The sequence below is a fragment of the Lissotriton vulgaris genome, unplaced genomic scaffold (assembly GCF_964263255.1).
Source record: "Lissotriton vulgaris unplaced genomic scaffold, aLisVul1.2 SCAFFOLD_269, whole genome shotgun sequence".
Taxonomy (NCBI): Eukaryota; Metazoa; Chordata; class Amphibia; order Caudata; family Salamandridae; genus Lissotriton; species Lissotriton vulgaris.
Genome location: NW_028241749.1, coordinates 535,240 through 549,480, shown reverse-complemented (window position 1 = coordinate 549,480; position 14,241 = coordinate 535,240). Strand labels below are relative to the sequence as shown.

The 14,241-nt window shown below is 42.3% G+C and overlaps 1 protein-coding gene across 6 annotated transcripts in view; it reads right to left on the bottom strand.

Annotated features, from left to right (window-relative positions):
* The window catches only part of LOC147669891 (arylsulfatase D-like), a 567,561-nt gene that overhangs the window by 41,411 nt on the left and 511,909 nt on the right, over positions 1 to 14,241 (bottom strand). For all 6 annotated transcript variants that reach the window (XM_086948166.1, XM_086948168.1, XM_086948165.1 and 3 more), the window contains exon 9: positions 188 to 350. In XM_086948166.1, coding sequence (XP_086804292.1) covers positions 188 to 350 — 163 coding nt within the window. The remainder of the gene's footprint in view (positions 1 to 187; positions 351 to 14,241) is intronic.

Here is a 14,241-nt window from a genome sequence, read left to right as displayed (position 1 = left end):
CTGATTTTCCTATACCACTCAAATTCAAATTGTCAAAGTATGGGAGTACAAAAGTCAATATCCACACATGGGACAAAAAAACTCATTAACATGCACCCGATTTCGAAAGTCTTACCATCCAGAATTCCCACATTCCATCCTGAATTCTCTCTCTCTCTCTCTCTAATTAGCTGAGAAGTGTGTGTACCTGTCTTGCGGCAATGTTCCTCCTGCAAGATGCACCACTGTAGGATAAACATCCATAAGACTTGTAGGTTCATCAATCTCTGTGTTAGCAGGTAACACACCCAGCCATGTGAATATTCCTGGTACACGGATACCACCTTCCCAGCCAGCCATGCCTTTGCCACCTAAAGACGATAAACGATAACTCTGTTAGAATGGATACATTGCTTGTACACCAGTGCTTAATTTGAGCCGGTTGTATCCGGTTCTTGGCACCAGCAGTTAATTGTCAACACCAGCACTAATGACAGTCTGCCACATGGTGGGGCTGTTTGTCAAATTTAGAGAAGAGCGAAACAACTTTAATATACATTAAAAAATACTAATGCCTTCCCCCAAACCATTCTTATAGCTTTGGGGGCCTGGAATAGTCTGATTTGTCAGCCTTGTAAGAGTGCAATGGTTAGTAGTCGAGTTGGTACTGTCAGGGGCAGTGGGTGGTTCATGCTGTAATAGCCTCTTCATGAGGCCCCTGGCACTTATTTATTTACAAAATAAGCACTGCTGTATACATGGTCGATAACACGCAAACCGTGAACGTTTAAAGTAACACAATCATATGATACCAAAGATAATGAACACATAGCATGAAATCATATTCAAAGTACAGTGTTATGGTTTATCAATATGGATCACTCTGAAAGCAGCTTGAGTATCTGGTGTGAAAACTAAAAACACAGCTAAGAATATTTCCTGGAGAAAATTTGAGATCCAACATTTTAATCCTCTAATATTCAATTTGGCAACTGTTTTGTAAACTTCAACTGAATTGATTGGCCATTTATGCTAATGAGCACGGAAGGGCCTCACTATGCAGTTGCTACATGAGGCACTTCACTTCATTCCAGAGAAATATATAGTGGCTTCGGGATGGGTAGGCTATTTTGTTCTCTACAACGTAGTCATCATTTTCTTTTTTTTCGTTTAATTGCCTGTAAATCAACATGCATCATGGACTCCAGTTGCTACTTCATATTATTTAAGACACTCATGCCTGACAATCAGGGCTCGAGTCGGGGTACCACGCGTCCGCCCACTAACTTTCCAGGGTGGACGCCGTCCCCCCTGCTTATTAAAACGCCGTCCACCCTGCGCTGGCCTGCTCCTTCGAAATGCGATAAAGCGCGCACAACGCGCACCGACCAAACCACGCATTTCCGGGTGAAGCCTAAGACTGCCGATCACCACGCCCCTGCACCTAGGGTTAGGTTAACTAAGCCTATAGCAGCTCTTGCTCTTTAAACCTGCCCCACCCCTTCTTAACACATAACTTTAAGAATAGACGTGTTTGGAACCTCTTTGAGCACAGCAGCAGAGCAATTTTCCAACGGTCATTATTCCTGTACGAAGTACACTGCCCGTGAAACTTTCAACTATTCTGCATATGTTGACCATGGCAGGTTTGAGTGAAGAAGAGAGTTTAATGGCTGCGCAAACAATGTTTGACACGGAAACCACGTTACAAGACCTTTATAAATGAGTAATGGAAATTGTATTTTGACTACGATGCCGATGTATCAACTTTACTCGTAGAATGTAATACAAACTATGAGTATGAAGAAGAATCGAAAGTACGTATTAAATAGAAATAAGACTCTTACATATGGAAAATGAAATGTCGATGTTCTCGGATTGCCATGTGAGTACCAAACTAATCAATGATATAAACAGGACTTACCATGAACACTGAATGCCTAGGTCTTAATGGGACGCATAAGGAAATTTGCAATGAGTCATGAATGTTTTTTAGGCCCTTATTTCTCAGACTGGTTTATCACGAATAAAATATTAACATATGTTAGGAGGGTTAGTCTGCCACTTTTAACAGGTGGGAATTTGAATGTTAAGAGTGGTTCATGCGTGAGGGCAAGATGATATTTACACATGATTGAGAATATAATTGAATTAGTACTAGTGGAGATGATGATTGACAAGCAATGGTTTTCACATTAAACATGCATAAAATGAACTGTAGTATGGATATAAGGGTGTTTGTCCCCTCCACCCCACACTCGCAGAATCTCAGATACCAAACTGCCTGGATCTTTAACCAGCACTGATAGAGCTAAAAAAAAGTCAGCTCTAAAAGACCACCAGCCATGCCTGTGTTTTTTTGTCACAATACATGTGAACGCATGGTCGACAATCTTTCAACTGATTTTTTATTAAAGAAATCCCATTTCAAAATGGCCACTGATACTCACACGAGTCTGCGTAAATTCTGATGCGTTGTAGTTCTTTTTAAATTACTACTCTAGCATTGCAAACAATATGTTAGAAAGGTAAATTAAAACATTTTTCAAGTGAAAAATACGTGTTTTCGTAGCACATAAACGAAGCGAGCTCTTTGCAAGTGCCAGGTCCTTGTTAAACAAATAACTGTAAAACAATTAAAATGAGGAGTAGAAACAAGACATGTTGGATTGGAGAACATCATGGAGCATGGTAGAGGGGATGAAAGTAGAAGGGGAAGTAGAGGATAAGCAAGGAGAGAGAGAGCAATGTAACATGCACTTCACTGGAGCACTGAAAACAAAATAAAAACAAGTTTTAGCTCTACCAGTGTTTGTAGAACTCTGTTTTTCGAGTGTACATTTTTATACAACGCAAATATTTTCGTATTTAATGCCAAATGTAAATATAATTATGTAAAGACAAAAAAATGCCATACAAAGTATAAATTAATTACAGCAGTTTGGCTAGCGCCTAGATGCTACTGGATAGCAGGGTTTTAGCAACTATTTACAAGCCTTGCAAGGCTCTCACTGCTATAAGCGTAGGTTATTTATTTTGAGCATGGTCTTTGTTTTTTATTGTTTATTTGTGTGTAGCTCTTGGCATGTTAGCAGTTACTGGCTTTTGGATTGTTCGAATCTTATCAACGGAGATTCCTTGGCGCTCTGCCGTAAGAACTTTTTACAACCCTTTGTCTTCACTGAGCGCATCTTAAATTTGCAGATTTGCACTTACTGAATGAGCGAGTTAAGCCTCTGAGTAAAACAGAGGCCTACAGCCTGTTGAACAGATTTATGGTACCTGCTTAGCTCCCTACATGACCTTTTTTGAAAATGACTTTTGTAAAGCATAAGATGCCTGGTGGCTTTCCTCCTACCATCAACATCGAATTTAGGGGGTTGCTATTCTAGAAATAAATGTGTTATAACGAACAGAATGATAATTGAGGAGGGAGCTGGCTGCATGGATTTTTCAGTCCTTCCTGAAAATACTTGAAAAGAGCATTCTAATGATGTCTTGGATAGAACAATAAAACACTGCACATAGAACTTTTAAACTTCTGTTTTCCTTTGACCCACCGTTCTCCCTTCTCTGCAACAGAAGTCTTTTTGTTAATTTCCCTTGACTGTTGCTTTTTTGGCAGTGACTCTCAGGTAGCTGTGGCTAACAGAACATTAGTGCCTACTCTCCACCTCTTTTTCGGACTCTGTGTAATCCTATGGAATAGGTCTATTGTATCACTTTGAGGCAGGTTCTTTATTGCTTCTCATTGCTGAATAGGGTGCAATAATGGATATCTATTACTTTGCACTTTGTAGCTTGGATTTCACTGAGTGGAAAGTGTCACTCTAAGTGTCACACATACACACTGAAATCATGGAAATGTCACACATAAGTAGGGCTCCCCGTTTTATGGTATTTATTTTTTTAACATTTTCCCTCTGTACTTACCCATATTTATCTTTTGGCCATTTTATCTGTATTTATTCATAATTATTTTGGGCTTTGCACATGAATGAGGTTTTCAAACTGTACATTTCCATATTTATTTCACTGATTGATGCGCACTCATATAATTCTGTCTGTCGAGTTTTAGCTATTTAAGCTGGCAATTATTACATAACAATCAATCCACTGTAATTCAGCATGATACCATTAATGTATGTTGACATATGCCATTGTTCAAAGAAATGTCATCCTGTTTTTTAATTCCCACGCTGTCCAGCAGCTGGCCTATAATTCATGAAAGACAGCACAGAGAGTCACTTAAAGTAGGGCAATTTTCTGTATTTATCCACTTTTAAAAATAAATGCAGGCAGAAATCACATTGTTTTCTGTCTGTATTTATCAGTGAAAAATCCTTAAACTGAACACGGGGAGCCTTACACATAAGCATCCTGAAAACTTGGCAGCTATTTGTATTAATTCGAGTTATGCACTATTATCCCATTACTTTGTGACATGGAAGGCCAGCCTAACTGAAGTGCACCATACCTACCTTGCATCGGAATCATTTCAACCCATTTTGTGCAGCTGCACTTTACAAGCCGGTAACATAGCTTGAGGGACTGCATCTTTTGATTTGCTCTTGACCAATTCTCCTCCACAAAACATGCATGACCTTTCGAATTGACTTTCCTCTTAGTTCCCTAGTGGAATTGTTGTTAGGGCAAGGAAGCATGGAGGTTTCTAAGTTTAGGGTTAACAATGATCTCTTTTGAAAGGTCGCAATGCAGTCAATAAAGGCAACCTGCTGTGCCGCCAACATCCAAAAGCGCTTTAACCTCTTCAAATATTAATATTTGGGTGCTCAAGATTGATTGAAATCTATGGAATGCCTCAGAACCTTTTCAAGGAATGAATGACCATGGCACCAGGATGCCACCATTCCTTCAACTATGAAAATGCTTAGAGTTGCCTAATGTGGAATATTTTATTTGCACTACAGCTTACAGTATCTTGGGAGCCATCCTATTCAACAGATCTCCCTGCCTTGCATTTGTCCTGCTCACACCTGCAATGGTCCATCATGCAACACTGCAGGGCCACGTTGGGTCCCATGCTCACCCAAGATACAACACAGATCACCGGGAAGTCGCACAGCCAGCTGCTGCCAGACCGGAAACTTTACCTTCTACCCCTAGCACGGAGGCTGCAACAGTGGTAGCCAACAGAGGTAAAAAGCGCTGGTACTCCTTGCCGGATAACGTTTGGTTCTTTTATGACCACAAATCATTTTATTTAATGTTCATACAGATTCCAGAACTTTCCACCACAGAAATGTGAGAAAAATGTGTTTTTTGACAATTTTTATGGAAACGAAATGAGCAATAGCACACAGGTAAAATTGAAGATCATCACTTGCTAATTGAGAGAATTTTTCTTTTTTAAAAGGGCATTGTGTGACTTTCTCATTTTTTTTATTGTAATACCACCACAAACTGGGATGGGTGGCTCATTGGAACACAAGCATTTTCTTAAGTGCCAAAAGTAATACGAAAAATGTTTTTGCCAAGCAATTTTGCAATTTTTTCTCCTCACCAACCATCAGTGAATATGAGAGTGACCAATGCAAAAAATATAGCTGACACAATGCTTTCTGCTTTCTACAGAAATAAGCAAACGCAAATCCAGCATCATGGATTTCTTTGCAAATGCGAACAAGAGATCTTGGTTCGATTTGGAAAGTAGCCTAGTACAGCCCAGTGCGTGCTTGAAAGATGTACCTGCACAACATACGGAGAGTATGATGCCAAGCCAAGGATCGATTCAACCTTCTCCACTGGAAGACTCTTCAACAAAGATCCTGGATGCGGGCGCCAGTTTTGAAAGGGATACCAGCCTGCCAGAGTGTTGGAACCACAATCAGTGGGCTCAATTTAAAGAAAAGTATCCATGGCTAACCAGTGAAAATGGCTGCCTTGGCTGCAACATATGCAGTGAGGTTAAGCTTCTTGGAGCAACACAGGGTGTGGCTATGGCTAGAGAAAGTGTCACTCCGAGCATTGCTGCATCTGGCCCATCAAAAGCGAGCCAGTTAGGCTCACTGCGGAAAAAAAATACATCAGCATAAAATTTCAGAAGCACCTTGTAACGCATGTGATATCCGAGCTGCATCCAAGAAGGAGGTACTGCCGTCAACGATCCTGGAGCAGCAGAGGCATTGTCATGCTTCAACGGTAAAGGTGTTTCACACGCTTTACTTTTGTGCAAAAAATAATCGCCCCTTTTCAGACTTTCCAGGTCTAGTAGCCTTGCAGGTTTGTAATGAGTCAGATATGGGCTCGATTCTACACAGCGATTTCACTGCAGCACAGATAACTGATTGCATTGCTAAGGAAATGTGGAGTAAGCTTTGCATCGGCATCGTTGAACAGGCTCCAAAAATATCTGTTTATATTGATGAGTCAACAACCCATTCTTCCATGACTGTTTTAATTATTTATATGCGTGCTGCAATCAATGGGAAAGAGCCCCTTTCTTGACTTGCTTAAGTTGCCTAGGGACGATGCAGAGTGCATTGAGTCCTCACTGTTGAAAAGTCTTGAAAAACATGGGTTTTACAACAAGTTCCTTGCAGACAATTGGATAGGGGTGTGCAGTGATGGTGCCAGTGTAATGCTTGGGAGAAGCTCTGGTGTTTGGAGAGGCTATGTTGTAAATACCCTCGCCTTGTAAAATGGCACTGTCTATGCCACCTGCTTGAGCTCAGTGTAGCAGACACGGTTGATACAGTGGCTGGCCTTAAGCACCATGCATAATTTTTCGAAAAACTGTATGCCGTGTACCACCAGTCTCCCAAAAATCAGCGAGAACTCTCTGCATGTGCGAAAGAGTTAGAAATTGCTTCTAGCAAAAAGGCAATACGAGCAGTGTGGGAGTCATACCCCCCTTCACCAGCATTTTGTTCAGTCCAGCTTGAGTACTTCTCATGATGCCAAACACCGGGCTACTTTCCGCGGGCTGAATAAAATCCTGACATCTTCTGATTTTTTGCTGAATCTCGCCGGTGTTTAGGATGCGGTTCATAAAATTGGAACACAGTCAGAAGCACTTCAAAGGGATGAAGTAACTCCGCCACGAGCTTACCAGCTCATCAATCGTACAGTAAGGGCAATTGAAAAGCTTAAGGAGTTTCCAGGGACACACAGGGAGGAGGCTGAACAAGCTATTGAGAGTGGCTTATTTAGAGGAGTGCCAATCAGCTGGGAGGATTCACGTGGGCAGGTAAAAATAAACCTTCCCCAGTTTTATCAAAATCTGGCAGATAACTTGCGCTCCAGGTTGTATGCACAGTCTGCAAGCAATAGGTCAGCCACATCATCTCGGACAGATGAATTTTTAGCTCTTACATCAGAGATAGATGTAATTAACCCACAGAAGTGGCCAAACGGCATTGAGAGCCCATGGTATGAAGGTGAGGAGAAACTACAAAACCTGTGTAGGAGATTTACTCTTAATTATAAAGGCATATCTGAAGGCTTCAGAGACTATGTTGATAATGGTGGTAATGAGATTCCGGAGCAACTGCAACCTGTTTTGATGGCTGTAAATACACTTCCTGTGACTTCAAGTGACTGCGTAAGGGGTTTCAGCATAATGAACTTGATAATGTCACCCATACAAAACTTCATTGGTTTCGGACGTCTTTCCTCATTAATGTCCATAAACCTCATGGGCCCTCCACTGCCTCTTTGGAATCCAATGCCATATGTCACCAGGTGATTAAGTGCTCATCGCCATGCATGTAGTTGAAAGCCAAACTTCATCCATATTTGGACTGTTAATTCCCATGCACAGGGACCTTAAGTCACAGGCTTAAGTACTGAGCAGCTTCAATTGTTAAATCTTGCAATATGTGCAAATGATAGATCTGCCTCACATGTGATGTCACTTCCTGCCGTGATGTCACTTCCTGCCGTGATGTCACTTCCTGCCATGATGTCACTTCCTGCCATGATGTCACTTCCCGTGACACCACCTAAATTGGAGAGTCCCCCCACTTCTTTTTAGGTCTCGGCCTGCGAAAGACTGCGCACATACGCAGTCTCGCTGGCGAGACATAATGGGATAGAGAGAACATCACTAGCGAGCTTAAGCGCCGCCCCTCTTCTCCATTGGCTGGCCTCCTAAACGGTGGCCAGCCATTGGAGAAGAGGTCCTAGTGACCTTCTCCTTTCAAATTCTTTCTATCTAAGCCCCGTCCTTTTCAGACTGGGGGGTGTGTTTTCCTGCTGAAGTAAAAGGTTCCTTATCTTCTTTATGGGTCCAGATGGCCCCATAAAGAAGATAAGAAACCTTTTAAGTAAGCAGGAAGTCCAGGCGCCCAGTCTGAAAAGGACGGGGCTTACAGACAAAAGGCACGGCGACTGCTTGTTATCAAACGTCTTTATTCCAAAATGACAACACCCTCTCTTTTCTGTCATTGAACGCCATATCTAAAAAGTTCAAAAGAGCTAATCATTAAATCATTAAGGGCCAGTATCATCATGCTTATACTTGGTTTCCAAGCAACTAGGCAAAATTATACCTTGGGTTTAGTGATAAGAATTACGTTATGTTTTGCCTGTTAAATTCGGGAAAACTCTATGCTCTACGTACAATTACGAGCCGTGTCGAGTACATTCTCACCCTATCTTATTGTGACTTTAACAATCCAACATGGCGTCCAGACTGTCCAAAGAACGGAATAAATGATTCTCACAGTTTTAGCCTTCACGGAGCACGGCCCTACGCTTATGTATGTTTACTGTGTCTACGCTTTAGCCAATCTGCTCCTTATGTAATTGCTGCTTTTTTACGTCCTTAACAATGCTCAGCGTGGGAATAAAGCATGTGGCGCATACCATTGCGTTTAGGAGGGTGTAGATATTATTGCCTAATAAATTATGTGCTGTAAGTCGAAACCATCCGCAAAAAAAATTGCTACTAATAATCAGAACGTTTCTCTGGCTTCCAGTTGGTGACAAGAGTTTCTTTGACTGTTGCTAATTCTCCTGAATCTAATCTGTGCCCCCTGCTTTGTGCTTGCATTGGGCTCACTCTCCCGCTCTGTGGTCCTGCTGTCTGCCTAGTGCGCACAGTGCCTTGGAAAGTATGGCGGCAGAGCAGGCTGGGCAGGAGCGGGCACTGGACCTAGAGGATGAAGTTCTGTCCCTGGAGGACATGCTGGAAGAGCACGATGCAATGGAAGAAGAGGTGGTGCTGGGTGGTAGCGACCCGGAGCGGTGCTCTTACCCCCAGCTAAGAAGAATTCAAGCCCTCAAGAAACTCCAGTCTTTCTCAAATGCTGGGGATGCCGGTAAAAGGCTAGTAAATTGTCATGTCTTCTAGAAATGCTGTGTCAATGGATGTATCTCAAGGCAGATATTCAATTGAGTTACACCAAAGTACTGTGAATAGAGAGACCCCAAAGTATAACCATAGTACGCTGTACACAGAGACTACAAATTAAACTGGACAACCAGGGATAGTATGGGAGCAGAGACCTACTGTATATATTTAGAAATGTTGTATGGAACACCTAGGCATGTTGTAGGCTGGTACTATGGCTATCATGGCAGCAGAATCCCCGGGGTTAACTGATAGGATTTGTTTGGGTAGTTTTTGCAGGTTTTTCAATCGTGTGAACCTGGCCCAGGGCATTACACCACTTTACAATGGAATAAGTTCATAGGGCATTTTTGGGTGCACGGCGATTAAGTAATTTTCCTCTAATAAAAGGAATTTGAGACAAAATTCGAACCTGGTTCCTTCCTCGTGTCCCATTGTCGGCAGCTGTAGCCACAGGACTGACCTACCCTGCTCCCATTTGCATCATGGGATGGGCTCTTTAGGGTTGTCTGGCGTTAAGATTGCTGTGAGGAAGAACGGCACGAGCTGCCTTGAATATTCACAATATATTGGACAAATTGATCTTAAGAGGTGTGCTGTAAGTGGTACTGTGTGGACCATTTGTTTTTGAGGTTCTGTTTAGTTGGGTATAAAAGGGAACCAGGACTCGTGTAGATTAATATGTAGGTTGCAGAGGTGGACAAGTTATTAGACTTTGTGTTGAGAGTGAGACATCTTTCTTCATTTCATTCGATGGTGAACTGGGCAAGATTTTAACAGGGATTCATTTTCAAATTAACATTTTCTATTTCCCAGGATATGTAAATTCTATAGGGACGAGCCCGTCAATTTTACCACGTGACACAAGAGAGAGTATCTGTTGACATAATAGATTTTATGGTGGGTAACGTTTTATGTACAATAGGCCACTGTTGAAACCTGTAGATTGTGCTGATCTCTAGTTGCTGTGTGCTTTAGGTTTGAGGGAAGCGTGTGTGTATATGGGTATCTACCTGGGGGGCATGGAGGTGTCGCCTTACTTGGTAAGGCGATTCATTGAGTAAGGAGGGTGGTACTCTAAGGAGATGCAGACAAGTCTTCCCTATCAGTGTAATTTGAAAAATACCACAAATGTCCAGCGAGGCAGTTTACTAGCTTGTCCCTGTAATGTCTTGTTTTTATTGTCTTCAAAGCAAAAACTTGAGTAACATCTATTTTATTATTTGGTTCAGCCATTTTCCACTTTGTGGGTTTCGTTATTATAGTGCATTGTAAACGGAAAGTTGGGCGGCTGCCCTTGCACCAATTACCTTTTGATATTCTTACACCAACTTCTGCTTTTTAATTGTTTTTATTTATTTTTAAATCCCGTAGTGCTTAATACTGGTATTTGACTCCAGTCTATCACGCTGTATGTTCACTCTCTACTACTCTCTCTCTACTACTCTCTACTCCCAAATCACTATACTACTCACTCTCTACTACTAACTCTAATACAACTCTATTCTACTCACTCTGTACTGCTCTCTACTACTCACTCATTACTACTCACTCTAATACTCTCTATTACTCACTCTCTACTACTCTCTAGTACACTCAACTAACTCTTTACTACTCACTCTCTATTACTACTACTTTCTGATACTCACACTCTACTCCTCTCTACTACTCTCTAGTACTCTCTATTCCCTCTCTACTACTCATTTGCATTTGCGAGAGATTATTCTATTGGCATTGTAAATGACAATACCATTTATTTATCTATTTTCAAAACCAACACAAACAAAAATGTTGTCATTTACAATGCCAATAGCTCTAACTTTTGCAAAGGCGAGACCATTGCATTGTAAATGCTTGTTTTAGGACTTGTGCCCTGCTGACAATGGGCATACGTGACTGTAAAAGACACACAGATGATGCGCGGAATGCAGAGCAAATCAAACATTCACTGCCAGTCAATAGATCTGGATTAAATCCATTTGCAAATCAGTCTTGACCCTGTGCCTCATGGGAACAGTCAAGCCGGAACTGCCAAGCCATGTCCTCCCCGGACCGGAAACAAGCATCCTGAGGCCGGTTTAGGGGCATCACTGTAGCCAATGTTATTTTTCTACTTTCCAATAATATTGCTGGAGGCTGAGCACCAGTTTTGCCTCCACCTGCCTGCCTGCACTCACTGCCTATCCTGCACTGCTGCCTTACCAGCTGTCATCATTACATTGGAAGGTAGTTCTCCACCTCATAAACCATGCAACATGTGCATGAGAACAACCGTAAGGTGCAATTTAGGGATGCACTACTATTGAATGAAGTTTGGTAGTGTGTGCACACTTCCTCAAGCAGGTGAAATTAGTAAAAATTGCCAGAGAAATAAATGACAACTTACAGGAACTTGCAGGACCTGGGTGCTAAGGGGGCAGGGCTGTGTTTACATGCATTTTCCGTGAGACTCCAACGAGTGTGTCTTTTCAGGGTTTTTCACTTACCTCACTTCACTATATTTGCTTGCCATTCTACACTCTTTCCTCACAGTTCTTTTTCTCACTGCCCACATATAGTGGGGGCCCAAAATGGCATAGTAAGTCTGTCATGGTACAAGAAAAAAAGGGCCCCTGACAAATAGTAATTTAGTAAATGCAGTAATAATCAAAGTTCGCTGGGATCAGGCGCTGCGCCGTTGACAGGCACACCCCTCGGCACCCAAGCTCCCAATTTTGTGCTAATGCCAAACTACGAGAAGGCAGAAAGGGTGAAGGTTGTTGCCACCCAAATTAATCCAAAATACCGCCGATTTTCAGCTTTACATACAAAAATGACTGAATGACAACTTAAAGATAGGTCTGTGCAGCTTTTAATTTAAATAAAAAATAAATTACGCTGGTCTTTGGATTGCCTATATGAAGACAGCAATTTTTTTACTTATAGCTTCACTTCGAATGAAGTCAACATCTTGTGCATAGGCTGCAGAATGTAGTTGCAAGGCTCCTTTGTGGCCAAATGCACCAGGGTTATAGCGCAGGCTACATGTTCTCTGCATTGACTCCAAATGGTCTGGGTTTGGTACACCATGCTTATTGTGCATCATCTTTAATTCACTAAAATGCCAGGGGGAGTTGAAATCACATAATGCATGGTTGACATCAAAGTCCTTCACTTAGCCTGCTACCGAAAGTACATTTCTGCTTTCATGATCCCCAAAGACTAGCTGTAGCAGGAACACTGCTAGGGATCAAATAGCAAAGTACAGGTAGTGGCTGCTACCTCTTGCTGGCCCTAAATGGCATTCATGCTATTAGGGCAGAAGCTTCACCTCCTTAATCAAATGTTTCTTGCATTACATCCAGCCCAAGCATGTAAAATCAACCTCCTTCAAATCTCTCAACGATATATAGTATAAAACAAGCACTGGTAAAGCAAATAGGTCTAGTTATTACACCAAGAAACTAAGCGAATACCAATGGTGCCAAGAATGCCAACAGTATGTCTAGGTGACTTCACTGAAGAAACCAGGGGCCTTATGTACGAAACCCTTTTGTGATTGCAAACCCTGAGATTTGCAAAATCACTGGGTTAGCGGATGCAAAAGTACAAAAGCACATTTATGAGTCAGAAAATTATTTCCGACTCATAAAAGGACTTTGAAATCATTATTGAATTGCAAATACGAGGGAAGCATGAAAGAAGCATTCCCACACTACTCTCATTCAGGATGGAATGCAAGAATAGATTACGACAGTAATTGCAGTACCATATTACTGATGAGTTACCGACACCCGAGTTCAGTCATAACTGATTCGCAAAGGGGAAGGAGTACTTATTTGCCCTTTGAGAATCATGTTCGCAGACTCAGCAGAAAAAAGGCAGCAGGCTATGGAATCACTGTCTGCTTCCATCTCAAGATTTCCAAAACGAAAAACATATATATTTTTTTATTTTTACAGGAGCAATGGTTCTTTTAACCCCTTGCATGCTTGTAACGGAACCGTTCCGTCACAAGCCTCGGGTGAGCTGTGCTTGTGACGGAACGGTTCCCTCACGGCCCGCTCGCCGCGCCTGCGCGGTGCGAATTCCGCGCCTGCGCTGACGATTTAATGGGTGGGCGGATTCGTGACGGAACCGTTCCGTCACAAGCACAGCTCACCCCCGAGCCGTGACGGAGCGGCTCCGTCACAAGCACTGAACCGCCGCGCGGCCGCCCCACCCCCTTAGCGCTGCGGCGGAATAGCCGCCGCAGCGAAGGGGTTATGGAACAGAGACTGCTTAGAAAAATATTCATTTGGAATATCATTATAAGGATGGTGTTGCTTTCCCTTGCAGGCCACCATCCCTGTGATTGCAGCAAATTGAGCAGGGTTACAAATTATGACCTACCTAATGAGTATTTTTATGCAGGTAGTTTATGAACTGGCCTATTAATGCTTAGGTCGATTTTCTCAAAATACGATCCCGTTAGACCTGGGGGGTTGCACCCAAACTTTTTGCCTTCCTCCTCCCTTTTTTCTGACCTCATTTTTGTTGACTTTAGGACTCTGGGCACTTACTAGCCAGTGATGAAGTGCACATGCTCTGTACTTAAAATGTGGTAACATTGGCTTATCCATAATTGGCAAATTTAATTACTTATAAGACCCTAGTAGAGTGCACTATATGTGCCCAGGGCCTGTAAAGTAAATGCTGCCAGCGGGCCTGCAGCACTGATTGTGCCACCCAACTCAGTATGCCTTTAAACATGTATCTGGCCTGCCACTGCTGATCCTGTGTGTGCAGTTTTAAACTGCCATTTTGACCCGGCAAGGTAACCTACTTGCCAGGGTCAAACCTTCCTTTTTATTACATACACATCACCCCTAAAATAGGTCTTGGGCAGCCCTATGGGCATGGTGCAGTGTATTTACAAGCAGGACATGTACTTTTGAGTTTTCCATGCCCTGGTAAAGAGAAAATGC